The sequence below is a fragment of the Sminthopsis crassicaudata genome, chromosome 1 (assembly GCF_048593235.1).
Source record: "Sminthopsis crassicaudata isolate SCR6 chromosome 1, ASM4859323v1, whole genome shotgun sequence".
NCBI lineage: Eukaryota > Metazoa > Chordata > Mammalia > Dasyuromorphia > Dasyuridae > Sminthopsis > Sminthopsis crassicaudata.
The window spans coordinates 534,003,864-534,026,148 of NC_133617.1; the positions used below are offsets into that span (position 1 = coordinate 534,003,864).

General features: G+C 31.7%; 1 protein-coding gene across 3 annotated transcripts in view; it reads right to left on the bottom strand.

The window, feature by feature from the left end:
• Nucleotides 1-1,805: 1,805 nt before the first annotated feature.
• Nucleotides 1,806-22,285, bottom strand: part of GIN1 (gypsy retrotransposon integrase 1) — a 39,878-nt gene continuing 19,398 nt past the window's right edge. The window contains exons 3-8 of one of the 3 annotated variants that reach the window (XM_074281913.1): nucleotides 21,524-21,621; nucleotides 10,941-11,246; nucleotides 8,055-8,246; nucleotides 7,764-7,943; nucleotides 7,284-7,572; nucleotides 1,806-2,412 (exon numbers count right to left, since the gene is read on the bottom strand). In XM_074281913.1, the coding sequence (XP_074138014.1) occupies nucleotides 2,120-2,412; nucleotides 7,284-7,572; nucleotides 7,764-7,943; nucleotides 8,055-8,246; nucleotides 10,941-11,138 (1,152 nt within the window). In that variant the 5' untranslated portion in view covers nucleotides 11,139-11,246; nucleotides 21,524-21,621 and the 3' untranslated portion in view covers nucleotides 1,806-2,119. Of the gene's footprint in view, nucleotides 2,413-7,283; nucleotides 7,573-7,763; nucleotides 7,944-8,054; nucleotides 8,247-10,940; nucleotides 11,247-21,523; nucleotides 21,623-22,285 lie in introns of those variants that run through there. The other 2 variants (XM_074281911.1, XM_074281912.1) reach the window with 2 other exon arrangements.

Sequence of the window (22,285 nt, forward strand, 5' to 3'; positions counted from 1 at the left end):
CCCATTGTGCTCTTTATCTTAATCTTCCCATTTATATTAATCATCATGTGTGATGATTTCCTGATTCTGCTTATTTTTAGCATGAATTCATAAATCTTCAGATGCATCAGATTTTTTGATAGCTTGATAATATTCCATTACATTCATGTACTACACTTTGCTTAGCCATTTCCTAATCGATGGGCAATTACATTATTCCCAGTTTGTAGCTACCACAAAAAGTGCTGCTATAATTATTTTGTAGTACATGGTGCCTCCTTTTTTCTTATTGATTCTCTTGAGGTTTATGCTTAAATTTCAAGTAGAATCTCTACCCAATAGATGGGAGGCATTTCTCTGGTTGTGAATATTAAAGCAGCACTCAGGAGTCTATCTTATTAGAAGATAAGGTTTAAGTCAAACATGATAGCTGTTTTATGTAAATTAAGGACTATTATATGCAAAGTTTTATTCTTGGCTACAGAAGGCAGTGGGAGGAAAGAGTAGAAATTGCAGAAAAGTGATTTTAGATTTAATATAAGGAAAAACCTTGAACAGTTTTTCCCAGAACTGTATGCATTTCTGCATGAAGTAAGTAACTGGGCTTTCTCTACCAGGGGTCAGTTAAGTAGAGACTTGATGACCACTTATAGATGTCGTACAAAGATTCCTCATTGAAGAATGGAAGGGTCCTACTAGTTCATATTTTGAGATTATATGACTGGCTCATCTTTAAAGATGTCTTTTTATATTTCTAATAACATCACCACTAATATCCCTTCAACCTATAAAACTTTCCATTATCTTTTAGTCAGTTGCAATCTTAATTCTTCTGATATCATGTTTCATGACATATTTTATATTGTCACCACATAGCACTAGCAGGAAAATAGTCTCTTAAAATAGGTTTTGAGAAGAAAATAGCTTTTGATTAGAGTGAAATAGTGTTATGGCACCAGGACATTATTTGAATTAAAAAAATAAAAATTCCCTCATAGGCAGTTATCATTTGACCTTTTCTGAAAGGGATTACAAGTGAAATATGTATGTGGGTCTGTGTGTGTGTGTATAGACACACACACATATATGTATGCATTTAAGTATGTGTGTATGTGCAGGGTGTTTGTGTGTGTATATATATCTATGTATATTTATATGCATATCCATATGCATACACACATATACACATGGAATGTATTTATACATGTGCACATGTACAAATACACAATGCACATCTACATATATACATGCATGTATGTACATTTATATATGGTGTGTGTGTGTGTGTATGTATATCTGTCAAATTATATACACAGGAGCAGCTAGATGCTGCGGTGGATAGAGCATTGGGCTTGAAATCAGGAGGATGTGAGTTCAAATGCAGCTTCAGTCATTTAACACTTACTAACTGTATGACTCTGGGTAAGTTACAACTCCAATTGCTTTGCCAAAATAAAACCCAAAAAAACAAACAAAAAAAAAAACCAACAACAACAAAAAAAACACCCCACAACATATTACATATAGATTATATAAATAATGGATCAAGTTAATTAAAGTTCATCTATCTCTTTTAGAAAATAATATTCTAAACAAAAAGATATTTTTTATTTCTGATGGTATACTAAAATGTTGATATACCTAATATCCTATAAAATTCCATTTGACATAAGCCTCAATTATTTTATCCAACATTATATTAATCTCACAGCATAAAATTTCATTTCAGTATTTTAAAGATTCAATTCTAGGTAGTACAGTAGAATCTGCTACATTTTGAAAAACAATATTTTATGAAAAATCAGAATGAAAAACAGTAAACACTAAGCTAGAATTTTATTTTATTTTATTAAAGTGAAGGGGTTTTAAACACACACCTTCTACGTCTTTTGGGAAAAATACATTTTTCATAATATTTATCTTAAATACATGTATCATTTTTATATATAGTGTAATTTTGTGTTTTATATGTGTACATATATACACATGTGCGCACACACATTACATATATACATATTTTACTCAATAAATAGTTAGAACCATTTCAGGATTTAATGTTAATACATTCTTTTTTTTGTCTAATGTAGTCAAAGCATTATAAAAGAGTTATGACTTCTAAGCAAACACTGCTTGAATTTATCTAATTTAAATAATCAAGGCCTTGGTTTGAAGAGTCCAACAGACTAAAAGTCTGCTTTTCAAGATTTAAGTTGACAGGTTGAATGCCATGATCTTCAAATAGTTGAGAAATTTTAGAATTTTTGCTTTCTGATAGTCCATGATCCTTGCTTGGTATAAGTAATTTGTCATCTGCTGCACAAATAGTTGCATCTTCTACAAGAATTTCTGGCTGGTATGAGCCAATTGGAATTTCAGGTAAACCAACATAGTCATGATCAGCCACTATTGAATCATGCAAATGATAATGGTTATCTAAAGCAAAGAACAAAAAAATTATGAGTTTATCTTTCAGAAAGGCAACCAATTATAACTATAAGCAAAATAAGAATTAAACAAGAATACCAATACTGATAAAAATTTCCTTTTTCTAAGTATCCAATGAATAGGCATATGAAAAAACTAATATTTAGCAATTATGATAGTTCACACCTATGAAAGAACGAGAAGTTTAAGAGTAAGATTTTCTTTATATGTGTTTTCTTAATGGAGCCTGGGGTAGGGATAAGGGAGAGAATCTGAAACTCAAAGCTTTAAAAGCAAATGTTAAAAAAAAAAATGTTTTAAATATAACCGGGGAAAAATACAATATTAAATAAGTGTGAAAAAGTTCTTATTTTAAAAAAAAATCCTATCAGATTGCTAGAAAGTTTATGGTTTCTGTGGTTTATTTTTCCCTTCCATAGCATAATGTTTGGAAATTATGCTAGTCGAATTAGTCTGCTGGAAGGTAGCATTGTGTCATAAATACAGTCAGCCCAATAGTCAGGAAGCCCTGAATTCAATCTTTAATCTTTAATACAAACTAGCTATATCAGTCTAAGTTAATGTCACAGTGACTTTAGGCAATTCTCTTTGTAATTAAGTTGCAAAAAAGATGCAGATCTAAACTGGAAGGTGGAGTTTCCTCCCTAGGAGTTACCTGCACCAATATGATCACAGGTCCAGTTTTTAAAAGTATATATATATAATATATATATATATATATATATATATATATATATATATATATATATATATATATATATATATATATATATATATATATATATATATATATATATATATATATATATATACACACACACACACACACACACACACACACACACACACACGTCTTTTTTTTAACATACTTATGGAAGCACAAGTAGATGAATTAATGAAATTTTAAAAGGCATTTTAACAATCCTGGTTGAATTCTTTAATAAAATTTAAAATTCTCCAGGTTATTAAAGACCTAAATTCATGACATAAAAATCCTATTTTCTGGTATCCAGACTAGCATTCTGGAACACTGACATCTGAATAGGCATCTGAAATACTTAACATCTAATTTAACAAATTTCCTTCTTGGAATCAGAGTATGATCAACTTTATAGCACTTAAGCAATTAAACTGGGGAAAAAATGTTTTAAAACAAATAAATTACGTAATAGAACTCCATAGGATTGACTTAGCAAATTTTATACAAATGATTATCCACAATGGAAAATTCTACATGAAATAAACTGACTTTACTTTTTTAAAAATAATTTTGTATTTTTCCCAATTGCATGTAAAAACAATTAACATTCATTTTTAAAATGATTTTAAAATTTACATGCAAAATTATTTTTTAAAAAGAGAAGTGAATTTACTTGTTAATGTTAGAATCATTTTAATGCAAAAATTTACTTTTTTATCAAGACCATGTTTGAATTAATGGTAGAAAATACAATGGCTTTAGAAAACTTTATTTTGTGGAATTGTTTATAGTGTTTAATGTACTTCAAGAAAAGTGTTTTGTGGCCCACATAAAAGAAGACAACTAGACAGACTCATTTGCAAAGTGTAAGATAGGCCAGCTGAATACTAAATGTGTTACTTTATAGCTATCAAAAAATTAAAAACATAGTGCCAATGAATAAATACTATGCACATGCTGGTATCCATGGGATATATAGGGGAAAAAAATCACTATCAATAGGATATTTAACATTTTGGAAATTTAGACTACTGTCAATTGTTTTAATTATTCTGCCTTATGTCTTCCAAAGCCCTTTCTATTTTGCCTATTTCCAACCTTAGAAAAAAGTTCATCCTATGTTCTTAATAAGTAATTTTTCTTTTCATTTATGTACATATTACCAAAGTTTTTGAAGTATTTTTCCTGTTTTTTTCTTTTAATTCAGTTATATTTTTGATGCTAATGTAATAATCACAGATGCAGAGATGTTCAGTAAGAAGAAACTTTTGAAGAGTAGTAGTCCAAATCCTCATGTATTGATAATGGAGGTTCAGAGAGGTGACGTAAATTTCAACAAACATTGAATATTTGGCATTGGTTAGGCAGTAGAGATATGAAGACAAAAACAAAATAGCTCTCGAGAACTCAGGAGTGAATAAAAAAATAAGTATGATGGAGGGTAAACTGGAGAGAGAAGGCCTTAGCAACTTGAGGTTAGAGGATATTGAGAAAGGATTCTTGGACTAGGGGGACCTAAGCTGAGTGTAGAATGCTTAATTTGGGGAAAAGCTATTAATATTTATTATTATTTAATATTAACAATCAATATTAATTATTTGGATGGAACATCCAAGGAAGGGCATGTAGGAAGGGCAGTACTATATAAAATAAAGTTGAGTAGGAAGGTAGAAGAAGAAGATTTTAGATGGTAGATTGAGTACATTTTATTCTAGAGATAATGAGAACCCACTGAAGAAGGGAGTAACATCCTAGGAAGATTATTTTGGTAATTATCTGATAGATTGAGGTGGAAAGGCTAATTAAGGGGAAAAATTAAGAGAATATTATCGTAGTTCAGACAAAATAGGATGAATTAAAGTAGTACTTGTGAGAATAGAAACAAAAAGGGTAAATGCCACAAAGTTGCAAAAACAAAATTAATAAGATTTGATATTTGATTGGCTAGGAGAAAGGCACAGAAGAGAGTCAAAGATGATACTAAGATCACTAATCAGGATGACTGGACAAATGGTGTTTCCTGCAACATAAACAGAGAAGTTTGATGAAAGAATGAGTTTAATGTGAAATATTATAAGTTTTATTTGAAGTAAATTGAGTTTGACATGCTGCTAATTTATCTACAGGAGATATCAGATAATTCATGATGCTTACAATACTAGAGTTGAAGAGTTTGTGTTAGATATATAAACCATCTAGACATAGAAATGATATTCAATTTAAGAAAACATAAAATATCACATCAAAGAAATAGTGTAGGGAAATAAAAGGTCACTAGGGACACTTAGGCTAAGGAGAAAATAAGGTAAATGGATGAAGATATAACAAAAAACCAATCTATTGTAAAACATAACCAAAAGAGGACAATATTCTTAGATTGATCAATTCAGAGATTGTTGGTAATTAGAGAAACATCAATTTAGTAAGTGATAGGTCAGAATCCAGATCAAAAGAAGTTGAGAAATAAGAGGGAGAAGTCAGCAAATATAGATTATTTTTAAAAAATTAATCTAGCAATAGAAGAGACATAAGAGAAAAGAGAAGACAGAGTAAATAAAGGTTTAAGGATATAAAGATCATATGCTTCTATGGAGGGAGAGGGGGCACAGGCAAAAAAAAGAGAGATAATACAATAAGAAAGTAACAAAAATGATTTTCTTCAACATGACTGAAATTTGATTTTTGGATGTCATTTTGTTTTTGCCTAATTCACAAACACATAATATTATAAAAAAGGGTGGTAAGCAAATGTCAATTTTTGAGGAATATATAAAAGAGATAATGAGGAAAAGTTATGTTAATAGCAGATAAGAGAAGCATGAAAATAGCATATTTAATAATATATTTTTAAGAGAGACAAATAAAAAAGATTTTTTTAAACCAGACTTGTGGTTTCATTAGTGGAAGGAATTTATAATTAGAAAACTTCCTGTACCAATGCAGATCTACAGACATTGTGCAAGTAACATTTTTTCTATAAGGAAAGAATATTTTCTGGAGGCCAAAAAAGTGAAGAAAAGGCCATAAAAGCAGATTTACCTCAGATAATAAACCTTTGATATGGTTTTGAAATCTGAACACTGCAGAGCAGCATGACAGATGCAAACAGACAACCATAATCATACAGTCACAGAGTTCTTGGATACAACTTGTTCAATGGAATTACAGTCAATTTTTTTTTTAAAGGAGATGGTTACTCAACAATCTTTTGTTTGCTTAAAATCCAATCCTTTTAAAATCAGACTAAAAAGTATATATATATACATATATATTTTTTTTAAGGAAAGATATAAATGTGACCTTATATGAAAAGCTGTATGTACAAAAATATTTATAGCAACTCTTCTTGAGGTGGCAAAGAATTGGAAATTGAAGGAATAACCATGGATTGGGAATGGGTAAACAAGCTGTAATACGTAATTGTGATGGAATACTAATATGCTGTAAGAAATGATAAGCAGGATGATTTCAGAAAAAACCTAGAAAGACTTATTTGAACTGATACAAAGTGAAGTAAGCAGAACCATGAGACTATGTAGGTAATAATAGCAATCCTATGCAAGGATTACCTGTGAATGATTTTGTTATTCTCAGCATTACAATTATCCAAAACAATTATGAACTAGTTATAACAAAAAATACTCTTCATCTCCAGAGAAAGAAGTGATAGAAGCTAAGTACAAATTAAAGCAAAATTTTATCTTTCTTTTTTTTCTTTTTTTGTGGCAACAGGAGTCTGTGTTTTATTTCACAATATGATTAATAGGAAAATATGTTTTGCACGATTGTATATGTATAATCTTTATCAAATTCCTTGCCTTTTAAAGAGAGGGAGAGAATTTAGGACTCAAAAATTTTAAAAATTGGAAAAACTGTTTTTACATGTATTTGGAAAATAAAATATGGAGAGTAAAAAAAAAAAAATTCTGTTCTGCTTTGTCCTTGTTGGTTGAAAGAGGAATAATGGGTGGAGTTAACAAAAGTTTCAAATGAAAATATGCTAGGTGATTCAAAATGCCACCACTGACTCCCCTTAAGACTCTGCAGAGACAGTCCAGGACCGCAAAATCCTGGCATCAGCAGTCCCCCCAAAGAAAAAAATCTATATATTTATAAAAGTATAAAAAAAAAATTGAGTAAAATAATAACTGAGATTTACCTTGTTCACCAGAATCTCTTATATAAGGTTTAAGGTGTGACATTTTGATGGGTCTCTTAAGTCTGGTACCTGTGTTGTCTCTTAGGACAGCACATCCCTTTTCTGTAATGTAGTCTATGACACAAGGACCAACCCATTCTGAATGAAAACGTCCATTCTTCCACCAATTTTTCCTTTGTCGAAGAACTTCATGTCCAACTTTAAGGTGAAATGGATTCTGTTGCTTTGGTCTCCTTTTAATGATAATTTTGTTTTTACTTTGTGTTTCATCATGAATGGGATTATCCAACTGCATTTGTTAAAGAAGAAAAAAACAAGAAACATATTTCTTGAAAGATCAAAGCACTTTTTTGAGAAGTAATTGGCATATTGCCCAAATGAAAAAAGGTCAGAATTTCTTCTAGTGGTAAACTAGATAAACCATGGGCATTTTAAAGATAATTAGTCATTTAATTGATAAGTAATTTTAATGAGAATTACTTGGCATGATGAAGTTGTCTTGTCCACCATTATCTTATCAGCGTCTTTAACTGCACGTAAAATTTTGGCAAACATGCATATGCTATCACTACCTTCTCCTTTATGAATCACATCTGAAGCTCCAAGCTCATCTGGATTTCGATTAAACATTTGGAAGTATGGTGTATTTTTTGAAGGTTCCTATTTCAAGGGGAAAAAAAAAATCATTCAAATCTGATATGAAATGCTTGAGATATCAAACCAAACATAATCAATTAAAAAACTTTAACCAAAGAAACAAAAAGTACATACTAAATGAGTCAAATTGAAGGCATAAGAAATAGCTAGTAGATGGTCATCCCAATCATTTGGGTGATCAAGGCAGTATTTTGAAAGAAAAAGTTTAATTGTGTTTGCAGTTCTTTCATTTGCATCATCTGGTTGAGATGGGTAGAAACTGACCATTTGCTTTGTACCAAAAAGTCCAAAGAGTTCTCCATTAATCTGAAAAATAAAACAAAGTGTTATTTTTGCACATTTCTTTTGCCGATTACAGCTTCAACATAATTCTTTACATGTTCTTTCCTTGAAAATGTTTATGTAATAAAGATAATAAGCATTTATTAAGAATGTGCCAAACACTGTTCTAAGTACTGATGATACAAGGAAAGGCAAAAGACAGTCCTTGCCCTAAATGAGCTCACAATCTAATGGAAAGACATACAATTATGTACATATAAATTGAAGGTAAACTCAGAAGGAAGCCTTTTTCATTTAGAAGGATTGCTATTTGCTGAAGGTGGAATTTTAGTGAGAGTTGAAGGAAGATAGCAAAAGCAGTAAGTGGAGGAAAAAGGGGAGAAAATCTGGGATGTGGAGCAACCAGTGAAGTAACATATAATTGAGAAATGGAGTGCCTTATTCAAAGAGCAGCAAGAAAATCAGTGTCACTGGAATGTAGAATACAATGCAGGTAAGGTATAAAAAATTGCAAAGGTAGGAAGGGGCCAGGTTATGAAAGGCTTTAAGAACCAAAAAGAGGATTTTATATTTGATACTGAAGGTGAAAGGGAGTGAATGGTGGTTATTGAGTAAGAAGGTGACATGGGAAGATCTCTGCTTTAAAAAGAACACTTTGATGCTGAGTGGAGGGATGGCCTAGAATGGGAAAAGAAATCTTTATCAGCTTCCTAGTAAAAGAAATTAGACCTACAAAAAAAAAAAAAAAAAAAAAAAAAAAAGCATCAAATCATGTGCTTAAAAGAAATCAAGAATGCCTTAAAACATGGGTTTTAATAAATTTTTTGTGGGATGAATTTCCTTTTGGAAGTCTAATGAAGCTTTTAAACCTCTTATCAGAATGTGTTTAAAGTGTATAAAACAAAAAGCATTAGATTTTAAAGGAAACCAATTATAATAAAATATAGTTATCATTTTTCAACCCAAATTCCAATTATACTAAAATATAGTTATCATTTATCAACCCAAATTCGTAGACATCAAAATAAGAACCTTGTCTTAGAGGAGCTCAGAGAAGATCTAGGTTTCTTAAATACCATATACTCTGCTTCTCTATCTCATTTTTACTTATTTATAGGAAATTATGTCATAAGTTTTTATTACAGAACTTCATTGGGTTCTTGCAGTCAAACAGAATGAGCAAAAAGAATAAAGAGGTGGGTGTTGAAAATCCAAGAGTAGAAGGAATGGAAAGTTTGCAATGATGGGAGGCAATGCAATGTATATTAAAAAATGAAGTATAAATTTGAGATAAAAATTTGGCCTGTTCTCTCTTAATTTAAAAGTTTATTAGATAACTCTAATTTCTTCCCTGTGTTAGGTTGTAATTTTTCTTGGACAAAAGACTTTAGAAAGGGCTGACCTTAGAAAATTAAATAATTCTGAAATCCATACAAAGATAACGTATTGATTCACACTAATTTACACTAACACCTAAGTCTAAATAAACTTAATGATTTATTTATTTAATATTTTCCCCCCAGTTACATTCAAAATGATTTTTTTTACATTTGTTTATAAAATTTTGAGTTATAAGTTCTCTCTCTTATCCCCATCCACAATTAAGAAACCACTTTGAAGTTTTGTAAATCATTTCCATAAAAGTCTAGTTGTAAGAAAACATAGATCTCCCACCCTAATGAAAATAAAATCCCTCAAGAAAAATCAAGTTAAACAAAAAAGAGAGAGAGAGAGAGAGAGAGAGAGAGAGAGAGAGAGAGAGAGAGAGAGAGAGAGAGAGAGAAAGAGAGAATGCTTCAATCTGTATTCAGACAGTTTCTTCGTGGGTATAGATAGGATTTTTCAACATAACTCCTTTAGAGTAGTTATGAATAATTATACTATTGAGAATAGCAAAGTCTTTTAAACTGGTCATCCCAGAACAATGACATTTCTTTGTATACAGTACACTGCATTTTCATTGAGTTCATGGAATTTTCCAGTTGTTGTTATTTTCTCAGAGCACCCTGCTCGACATTTCCCATTGAACAATAATCATCCATCACAAACACATACCACACTTCACTGAGCTATTCCCCAACTGACGGGCATGCCCTCAAATTCTAATTTTTTTTGCCCTGGGAGCTGCTAAGAATACCTTTTATACACAATAGGTCATTTTTCTTTTTTTTTTGGAATCTCTTTTGGCATTCATATTTAGTAGTAGTTTTGTTAGGTCAAAGTACATGCATGAAAGAAATTCTCATATTTTTGATGCTTATAACATTGCAATGGATTATGTGTTCTCAAGGTCATACTATTTTTTAACATCTGTAACTTCTTCCATATACTCCTTAATCACTTTTTAAAAAAAAAAAATTAAACAAGCAGTGTAACTGCACTTTAGGCTGCAGAATTAAGGAAACCTGAGTATAAATCCTGATTCTACCAATTACTGTACGTATATCTAAACACATCTCTGACTCAGTTTCCTCATCTGTAGAATAAAGCTAATAATATACTTCAAAAGGCTTTAGCAAGAATCAAGCAATGATCAATATAGGTGAAGCTACTTTGTAAACTGTAAAGTACTATCTATAAATACTGGTTGAAAGCCTATCAGATGTAGAACATTATATATATATACCAAGGACATGGAATGTAACTTTATCCTTGTGCCTTTGAAGGCTTATATTCTGACTGGGGGCTTCGCCAGATTTGGCGAGTTGCTTCTCTTACCTGATGAATAAATTCATCTCCTTGATCCATCATTATTTTCTGAGGGGGACCATATAAGAAAAATATACTAATAATTGCTTTAGAAATTTCAGATGCAGAAACATCACGGAGAGGTAAAATCACAATCCATTTTGTGAACAAATCAGTAATAATTATGGCATACATATGGCTTCTGTTGCTAGAATGAAAAGGTCCCATCAAATCTACAGTAACAACACTCCATGGTTCTTCCACTTTAAGAGGCTGATATCTGCGTGTTAAGACAGTTGAGTTTTTTGCCACTTGACAATGCTGACAAGAATATACCTAAAATAAAGAATAATAATAAAAAATAAAGGATGATTAAATATAGAAAAAATATTATAACTATTTAAAATCATACCAACATTTTTCTAGAATAAATGGAACATACATTTAATTTTAATTAAACATTTTAACCTATCCTCTTATTTTTTTAAGGACATAGTTTTTGACATTTCTTATAGATCTAAGTGCAATAGAAGCAGTGAACAGTCAATGAAAGTTCATTCCTTGTGAGCAAAAGAACTACATGAATATCTAGGAAAAATTAGGCAAGAGATAAAAATTTAAATAAAAGCCCTGAACTACCAGGAAGTTTCTAAATAGTTTGGAAGAAAATGGGAGACCTTATCCCAAAAATGGAATCCATGAAAACTAGAACAGATCCAAAGAAATCAATAGTTCCACAGACAGGTATAACTGTTAGAACAAAATCAAAAGACTAACTAAATAGAAGAAAATATAAAATATCTGATGTAATATGTGTATGTGTGTGTACATATATATATATACATATACATATATACATATATATACATATACATATATATATATATGATGTTTACATATAAGTATTTTTAAAAACTGACCTGCATAACATAACAAGATTAATAATTTAGGAATCATTAGACTCCCTGAAAATTATAGTTTTTTAAAAGGTCTGAATATATATTTAAAGAAACCATATAGGAAAAGTGCACAGAACTTTTAGAATCTGAGGGTAATATAAAAGTCAAAAGAATGAAGATCTTGGGATTCAATGTTACAAAACGTAAAAGACAGCTGCTCACAATCCAAAATAAGTTACCTTCTAAACCTGCATATAAACCTACTGGGCACTACTTTAATAGAATTTCAGAAAAACAAAAAACCTTTAAACACTTCTGAATAAAAGACTAGAACTGAGTAGGAACTTTGATGCATGAACACAAGAGTGCAAAGAAAGCTGGAAAGGGAAATTATTTGAGGAAGTGGAAAGATCTATATGATGATCTAGTATTAATATTATAAAAGGGAGAAAAGAAACACATATCCTTTAAAATCTTTATTGTCTTGAAAGGGTATTGAGAAACAGATTTAAAAAAAGAAGAATTTCCAGGGATGGATTGGTCTTTTCTGAAGCTTTGAAGAGTAAAAAAACGAGGGAAAAAGAAGCACTTGTATAGAAAGAAGAAAAAGAAAAGATTGGAATTTGCTGGTTTTTTTAAATAACTGAGATTTGCAAGAAAAAGAATATGCAAACATGGAAGAAGAGATGAGGGGAATGAAAATCAAAATGACTTATACTTGTATCTTAAATAGATTAAGGAGGGTTTAACAGAGTTAAACTCAACAGAGAAAGAAAAGGACATGAAGGGCAAGAATTAAGTGAACAGAAGTCACATATAAAACAAGCTTCCTGACCCAGAGGGAGAAATTAAAGTATCAGGGATGGGGGAAGAAAAAGAATTAGAATCTAAGGAGGTGGGGAATGTCTAAACAAATACATAAATGTGTTGGTGCCAAATTATTTGTCAGTTGTGTCCTCCTCTTTTTGACCCCTTTTGAGATCTTCTTGGTCAAGATACTAGACAGGTTTACTATTTTCTTCTCCAGCTCATTTTACAGAGAAAGAAATGCAGGCAAATAGGCTTAAATGACTCAACCAGGGTCACACAAGCTACTAACAAGTCTGAGGCCAGATTTGAACTCAGGAAGATGAGTCTGCCTCCAGTCCTGGAACTCTTTATATACTGTGCTGATTCCTTTCCTTATATGAATGTAATGAAATATTATTGACCTGTACAACTGGCAAAATGGCTATTTCAGAGAATCCTGAGCAACATGCACTGATTCAAATAAAGTCAGTGGAATGAGAATAACTTATAAGGGAAACTATTATAAAGGAAAAAAAAATTGCATAAGACTTAATTCCAGTCAAAATCAATCCAAAAATAAATCAGGTCTCTGAAGGACCTGTGATGAAGTAACAGACAGATGACAATCACAAGGTACAGAGATGTATAATTTTGGACATGACCACTATGTGGATCTGTTTCACTTAATTAAGGGTATTACAATACTTTTTCCGCTCCCCCTTTCTTTCATTTAAATTATTAACCAATAATTAAAACTCTATGAGATATGGGTAATAATTTATTACAAGAGAAAGGCACACTTTGTGGAAACTCCTTATACCAGGAAGTTTAGGTCCAGAGACAAAGTCCCTTATTTTTATGGGGAACAGCAAAAGGAAAGGGTTTAGGCAATCCCCTCCTAAATGGGAATGACATAGGAGGAGGAAGAAAGCAGTAGGGAAGGGAAAAGGACTAATCTCCTCCGACATGCAAGGAGGAAAATGGAGAAAAGGGAAGGGGAACATGAGTAAGAAGGATGATAAAAGCAGCATTCTTTTCCCTTGGGAATTGCTAGACCATGAAGATATGATGGTTGGCTTTTCAACAAGAGTCTAAGCTATACAAATATTTTATCAGTTCAGGTTAGGCTGGCTAGAGCCAGGGTTATAGCTGACTTGGTTTCAAGGACAAAGAGTTTAATAGTGTTCAGCCATAAAAAAAAAAAAAAAAAAAAAGAAAAAACACTGTCATTAGGGGTTTCATCTTTGGAAAATATGGCAACTTGAGAAAACAAATTTTCTTAATAACTGGAAGAGATATTATAGAAAAAGTGAATATTAGTGATACCGCCTCCCCCCTCCAAAAAGAGGCCTCAGAAATAATTTTTTAGATGTACACAATGTAAGGTTATTATAAAGAAAACATAAACAAGGAGAATAATTTTTAAAGTGATATAGAATATTTTTAACCTATTTTTTAAGAATGAAGCAGCATTAAAGGGGAGGAAAGGTACTGAGTAGAAGAAAGCAATGCAGCCAGGTTCTCTCCCACAAAGATCTAAAAAAATTATCAGTCCAGATCTAGAAATCACAAGTACTTTATACAGTCAAGTTCATCAGGGACATAGACAGAAACCTGGGAATGGAAAGCCTAGGACAAGGGACTGTCACAAGTCATACACTGGGTCTAGAGCAACAAACAGGTATTGAGTAGCAACTAAACAGGTACTGAATAGCAACCGTGTATCTTCAATCCTGGGAGGCAAAGCAAGTTCTTAGATTTAGGTTTTGTTCTAGTCCAAAGCAAAATCTGTAGCTCTTTCATTCTGACACTGGGAAATGGTATCAATAGGCTGATGGTGGTTAAGCACAGAAGCTCCAACTAGGACAGGCCCAGAGTTCTTTTGATCAGACTAAAAACTACATCAGGAACCAACAGGGCTCAGATTTTGCCTTAGGACCATTTTGGCAGCAATTAAAGCTTAAAGATCCCCAGCCTGAGCTGTTCCTAGAAAAACATAATACTAAATGTTCTGAGAAAGCAGTAACAGGATCCTAAAAGGACACAAAACAGGGCCAAGTATGGCCTAGCAATTCCATGAAGAATTGTGCAGAGCCCGGCCCTTACTCAAAATCTAAAATCAGGAAAGGTTTGAAGAATGTATAAACAAACAAAATAACAATTCCACCAGAAAAATCATTATGGTGACAAGGATATTCAAGATGTAAACCCAGATAAAGAAAGTGACACACAAAAACCTGTAAGAAAATGATTTAAAAAAAAAAAAAAATTCCTTATAAGGGAAATCACACTAGCTGTGTGATCTTGGGTAAGTCACTTAACCAAAATTGTCTCACAATAATATTATGCCACAGTCTCCTTGAGCTGTTCTACCTCAGTTTCCCTGCACTAATTTCCCTTATTGTCCTGACTGAATTTCCCTGAATTGTTCTATCTCAGTTTCCTTAACTGTTCTGCCTCAGTCCCTTAAGTCGTAAAACCCTTCTGCTTCATTAAGACTGAGGACCATTTGCTGTAAGGTTATAAATTGTCAATGGGAGATGAGGAGCAGATAAGACTTTCTGGCTCCTACCTCCTTCTGCCCTCAAAAATTTATGATACTGCCCCTCTAAAATATTACAAAAGATAAGACTATCTTGGATACTTCACTGACATCTTTACTTCTGTTTATTCAAACTTCCTGACTCTGGCTTTTAGTAAGAATTTACAGCCTCCACCCATCCTGACAAACCAAGCGGTTCTAACTTTTCCCGCTCTTCTTCTTTTCTTTGTCTGAAAAGCTATAAAAGGGTTTTTCATTCCCTCATTCATTACTGGATACTTTGAGATGATAGTCCTGTCCAGTCAATTAAACTCTCCAATTAATAAAATATTAAAAACTCTCTAATCTCTATCTTGCCTCAGTTTCTCCGGCATTACAAAATAAAATATAGGAGTCTGTTCCCTCTTTCTTTTTCAAAGGGAAAGGGAAAAGAGAGGGAGAGAAGATAGATTTTCATCAATTGAATAAATTTAATAAGTTTGAATAAAATTAAAATTAAGTACATATGGAAATAGTGATTCATAGTTTCATGTAGAATCCTCTTTTTATGCACTGAGGTGTCCATGTTCTGGGTATTTTGATAAATTCAGAATGAAAAAGAGCTAAGTATATCTATCTTTCTATTTATCTTCTATCTACCTTATAGGGAGAAGAGGGAGAAATCAGTTCAGTATGGAGTGATTAAAACAGATTATGTAGAATGATAGGATCTAAAATGGGCCTTGAAGGAAAGATAGGAATTAGAGGAAAGAACTTGATTACAAGCAGATGAAATAGGATTAGCAAGAGTACATAGGTAGAGTATCAAAAGAAGGTTCAAGAAACACTGAATAAATTAGTGGGTGAAATCGATTATATAGGGGGATAGTGAAAGATAAAAATAGAAAAGACTGGATTATTTTTCTGATAAGCAGCAAAAATGTACATGATCAAATACCAATAATCTGTCTTATTTTTAGTCTAACCTTCTTTCCCCTCTGCCAAAATTCATATTAAAAAAGTTTTAGTTCCAAATTTTCTCTTCCTCCCTTCCATTGCCCACCCATGAGAAGGCTAGCAAATTAATAGATTTTATACATGTATAAACATGTAAAATATATTTTCATAATAGTGGTGTTATTAAAAAAATTCATATGAAAAACAAAAACAAGAAAATCAAGTAAAGTAAAAAAAAAAAAAAAGCTTCAATTTTTATTCAGATTCCAATTCTTTCTCTGGAGAACATTTTTCATCACTGTGAATAACCAAGTCAATCACAGTTAATCATAGTACAATATTGCTGTTATTGTGCACTATGTATTCCTGGTTCTGCTTACTTCACTTTGCATCACTCCATATTTTCTCAAGATGATTTCAGAAAAACTTGGGAAGACTTCTATGAATCGATACAAAGTGAAATGTATAGAATCAGAACAATCTCTAATAACTGCAATATTTAATGATTTTCAAATATGAAAGACTTAGTCTGATCAAGACAGTGATCCAAGACAATTCCAAAGGACCCACGATAAAAATCGATTCAACTCTTGGGAGAGAATTGATGAACTCTGAATTCAGATCAAAGCATATTTTTTTAAACTTTATTTTTCTCGGGTATTTTGTCTTTTCTTTTGCAACATGGCTAATATGGAAATATGTTTCATTGACTTCACATGTATAACTGATAGAATATTACTTGCCTTCTAAAGAAGGGAGGTAAAGTGAGAAGAAGGAGAGAATTGGGAACTCAAAATTAAAAAACAAAAAACAAAAAAAAATGAATGCTTTAAATTTTTAAATTTAATTGGGAAATATTTCATGAAATAAATAAAAATGTTAAAATTTTGTTATACTTTTAACCTCTAATACTTTCCCTAATTCAAATATGCTATATCCAAATTTTTTACAAACTGGACTTATGTTTCTAGATACTCAACTGTCACTTTTATCTTAAAAGCTTTGCTCAGTGGTAGTATTTGAGGTTTATCTGAGGACACAATTATTGCTGTTAAAACAAAAACAAAAACAAAACTGCGACGACTTTACCAGCAACTAACTAACTTCTCTAATATTAAAGACTATAGGATATTTGGGTTCCTTCTCTTCACCAGCACATTCTATCTTCTGCCAAACTCTAATAGAAGTTCCAGAATGGAAAATCATCAATGTAAATATTCAGTCATCTTAAGATACTTGATATTCTAAAAGACTGCTGTTTCAGTTATTCCTGGTAATAATATAATTGCAATGGATTCCAAGTTTATAGTCAGGCATTTTGGATCAGGAGAAAAGAAGGAGCAGAATTAGCATAGGCAGGCTCCAAGAACAACCACTCAACCATTAATTATTTATTAAGGGCCTACTATTTCCCAGGTACTGTGCTAAGTGTTGGGGGTACAAAAGGAGGCAAAACAGCCCTTGCCAAGAATTTCACAATCTAATGGGGAAGACAACCAAATAAATACATACATAAAACTATTTAGAGGATATAATAATTAACTGAGAAACACTGAAATTAAGAGGGGTCAAGATAGGCTTCCTGCAGAAAAGGCATTTTAGTTGTGACTTAAAGGAAGCCAGGAAAAAGGCAGTGGAAGGAAATTATTGATCACCTCATAAAACAGGGAAAAGAAATAGAGGGAAAATTAAATCTGATTTACATGTTTTACATCATTTATCATCATTGACGACAGCTAAACTACAGCATCTTAATATTTAAGGTGTTAATATTGAGAATTGAAAACCACATTTATTTTTTACCATGAAGTCAAGAAAAGTAATTAAACTTCATCAAATCTACACATAAGAAATTTGTACAAAAAATATCATAATCTTCAAATCCCTCAAAAATATATAAAAATTCAAGAATAAAATTGAAATTAGGATGGCAGAAACTAGGTATTGATCCACACCTAACACTATATACCAAGATAATGGGTTCATGATTTAGATATAAAGAGTGATATTATAAGCAAATTAGAAGAATAAAGGATAGTTTACTTTTCAGATCTATGGAGAAGAAAGGAATTTGTAGCCCAAGAACTGGAGTACATTATTGAATACAAAAGGGACAAGTCTGATTACATTAAGTTAAAAAGTTTTTGAATAAGCAAACCAATACAGACAAGATTAGAAGGGAAGCAATAAACTGGGGAAAAACTTTTAAATTCAAAGATTCTAATAAAAGCCTCATTTCTAAAACATAGAGAATTGACTCAAATTTCTAAGAATCCAAGCTATTCTCTAATTGATAAATGGTCAAAGGATTTGAATAGATAATTTTCAGATGAAGAAACTGAAACCACTTCTAATCACATGAAAAGGTGCTCTAAATCACTATTGATCAGAAAAATGGAAATTAAGACAACTCTGAGGTATCACCATACACCTTTCAGATTGACTAAGATGACAGGAAAAGATAATGACAAATGGTGGAGGGGATGTGGGAAGACATGGTTCTCTTCAACAATGAGATAATTCAGGCTAGTTTTGATGAAGAAAGCAGTGGATCCAACATAGTATTTTTGTTCTTTGTGTTACTGTTTGCTTGCATTTTATTTTCTTTCTATTTTTTTCCTTTTGGATATGATTTTTCTCGTATAGCATATTTATGGAAATATGTATAGCAGAGGGACAGCTAGGTGGTACAGTAGATAGAGCACCAGACCAACCCTGAAGTCAAGAACCTGAGTCTGAGACAGTTTTTCTGGCTTCAGACACTTAACACTTCCTAGCTGTGTGACCCTGGGCAAGTCACTTAACCCCAATTGCCTTAGCAAAAAAAAAAAAAAAAAAAAAAAAAAAAAGAAAAGAAAAAAAAAGAAAAAAGAAAAAAGAAAAAGAAAGAAAGAAATATATATAGAAGAATTGTACATGTTTAAAATACTTTGGACTATTTGCCATCTGGGGAAGGGATGGGGACGAGGGAAGGAAAAAATTTTAGAACACAAGATTTTTGTAAGAGTGAATGTTGAAATTATCCATGTATACATTTTAAAAATAAAGTGTTAATTAAAAAAATAAGTAAAAGGAAATCTCAAGCAATCAAAAAATGAATAAAGTTTCAAGTTACTGACAAAAAGAGAGTAGACTGAAAAAGAACAGGAAAAATCAGGCGACACTCTTACCAAAAAAAGGAAAGAGAGAAGACATCAGTAACTTCTGATACATAAAACTTACTTTGGTCACCTTTGTGGAGATAGACATAATGAAATTATGAGGAAAAAAAAATGATATGCTTTCATAAACTACTTTTAGGTGTTGCAGTAGAATAACACAGTAGAGTCCTAGCCTTGGAATCAAGAAGATGTAAGTTCAAATCCTGACAGACATTAACTATGTGACCCTAGCCAACTCAATTAAATTCTCTCTCCCTCTGTTTGTTCATTTATAAAGGGATAATAATAACACCTAACTCCCAGGTTGTTGTAAGAATTAAGACTGAATATTTATCTAGATAGATAGATAGATAGACATGTACAGTGCTTCACAAACTTTAAAGTCCTATATTAGTATTATTATTATTATTATCATCATTATTGCAAAAGTATATTTGGCACAACAAAATAACATTAAAATTAAACTCTTTCTACCAATAAAGCACATTAGAGAGATCACAGAAGTTGAAAGGATTTCAGAGACTATGTGGTCTAAGACTCTTATTTTATCAATACAGAAATAGCTGGACTAAAAGAAGAGAAGGACTTGCCGGAGGTCACAACAATAAACACTGGAAGCAAGACTTGAATTCAGGTTCTTTGATTTCCCAACAATATGTTAAATTGATATCATAGAAGATTACTTGATATCTAAAACCAGAGTGTCAACTTCATTTCATAATATTAAAACACGACACAAATTAGGAAGACATACTTATCAAAGGCATTCATCATAGAGAATGAATTGTGGACCACACCAAATCAAAGAAAGATTCTCTATGTATATTAGGCTTCACCAGATGCTCATCTTTAGGGATGACCTCTATGCTTATAACACCAAGTCTTAGAAAATTATAAGGAATTCTAAACAAGAACTATAGCTGCTTTAAAAAAAAATACTAAGAAAAATTATGGAAAAAGGAATGCTGCCCAATTTTTTCAAATGAACATGAAAGAAAAGTACAGTGAATCAGTTCATCAATGCATAGATCATGCATTGAGCGTGATGATGGATGATGAGCTAAGCCAAGAACTGAAAAGGAGGGGAAGAATACAATATAATGCATTATATGCCATGATATTAAGGATCCCAAGTTGCACCCAGACACAAAGACCCAATGGAAAAAAAAAAAGATCAAAGAATCATAACTTTCTATCAAACAAAACTTCAGAAAGCCACAGTGATGTGTGCAACAGCTGCAAGATACTGATGCAGTGCTATGCAATGATGATTCATAAGTAACACAAAAGTTGTCAGCCAAGGAAAAAAGGCCAGTAGGAAGAGGTAGGCAGAACAAATAGACATAGAAAAAATATACCATTACTTATTCAGCCATTCTCCAATTAAAAGACCAAGCACTACACTCATTAACTATTTAAGTCCCAGAGAAAGGCTTCTGGCCCATCACAAGAATTCTTAATAGAGGGTCCATGAGAAGCTTTGGACAAGATTTGCATTGGATGAGGAGTCAATAGACTGCAATCTATATCAGTGGAAGAAGAACTACCAATGAGAAAGGTTTAAAAATGTTTCATTATTTTACTTTCCAAATGGTGATACAGCTTTCCAAATTCCTTTTTGAATTTCCATTATTATTTCTGTCCCTTATTGGTAGGAAGAAAAAGTTAGCAACACATGTCATTTTCAACAGAGGAAATACTATCTGTAAATGATAGTTGGATGTCCATAGTTCACAGAGATAATGGACCTGAGATACAATGAATTCTAACCTCATTTAATCTCTGTCATCACACACTTATGAAAAGCTAGACCAAAATAGTGTTTTTTATGTAATATTTTACAGTTTAAAAATTTTTTGTTAGATTGATTTTTGCCCATAATTAATGTCATTCAAAATAGTTCTATGAGTTCCAAATATATCCATTCCTCTGCCTCCACCTCCCCCCTCCTTAAAAAAAAAAAAAAAAAAAAAAAAAAAAAAAACCCTACACTGGTTTTTATGGAGAATTCTACAAAAGAAACAAAAATCACCTTTTAATAATACAATTTTAACTAGCTTCTTCTTATTTTTCCAGTCTTCTTATTCTTTACTACCCTCCACATGCGGCTTTGTGCTGTTTTTTCTTATAGGCACTCTATCTCCTGACTCTGCTTTTTTACTAACTGTCCCTCATAGCTAGAATTTTTTTCCCTTTCCCTTTCATCTCTTTCTTTTAGCTTAAATCCCAGCTTTTATAAGAACCCTCTCCCAGTTTCTTTGCATTGCCTCAGAGATTAATGCATACCCACTGTTTGACATCATTGGTCACAGATGTCCAATAGTAACCAGATTCTACTAGAGTAAGGGTTCTGGATATGCCATGATGAGCTCCAGTGTTGTTTTCTAGAAGAAAATAATAATAATATAGAAGAAATAATAAAATATAGAATGTTATTTTTTTTTTTAGATTTACATGCTTCCTTTATTCTGTGAAATTTAGCTTAAAATTTTACCTATTCATTTAATTAAGTCCCACATAGTTTTTACAAACCTTTCACCTTCAAAGTACAGGAATATTTATGAAATTATTTTCAAGATGAATCTAAAAGGTTCTTAGTTGTTATATATACCAAATGACTGAAAAAACATTTTTTTAAAGGACATGTAATCTAAGTTACACATTTTTCAGTGGTTTAAATTGAACTATTGTTTTCATCAACCATAAAGACTGTAAAAGTCTATAAAAGTGGTTTCTAAGCTACATTGAGTTACATGATTTTTGAAACCATGAGAAATATGATTCTAAATTTTAAAAAATACTGTGGTTTTTAAAAGTGTTCTTCAAATAAAACCAGCTCTGCAATGACTTCAGCTAACTTTAATTAATAAATTCAGTCTTAGAATAACTTTGGTATTTGGTAAAAGAAGAGGTAAACAGTCAGAGAAAGGCTTGGAAAATATCTCTATCTTCTGTCTTCTAATTCCGAGTATTTTTACTGGCTGTCTGTCATGCCAGAAACTCTTTCCTCCTTCATCGCCATCTCCTGACTAACTCTCCCCTTCCATA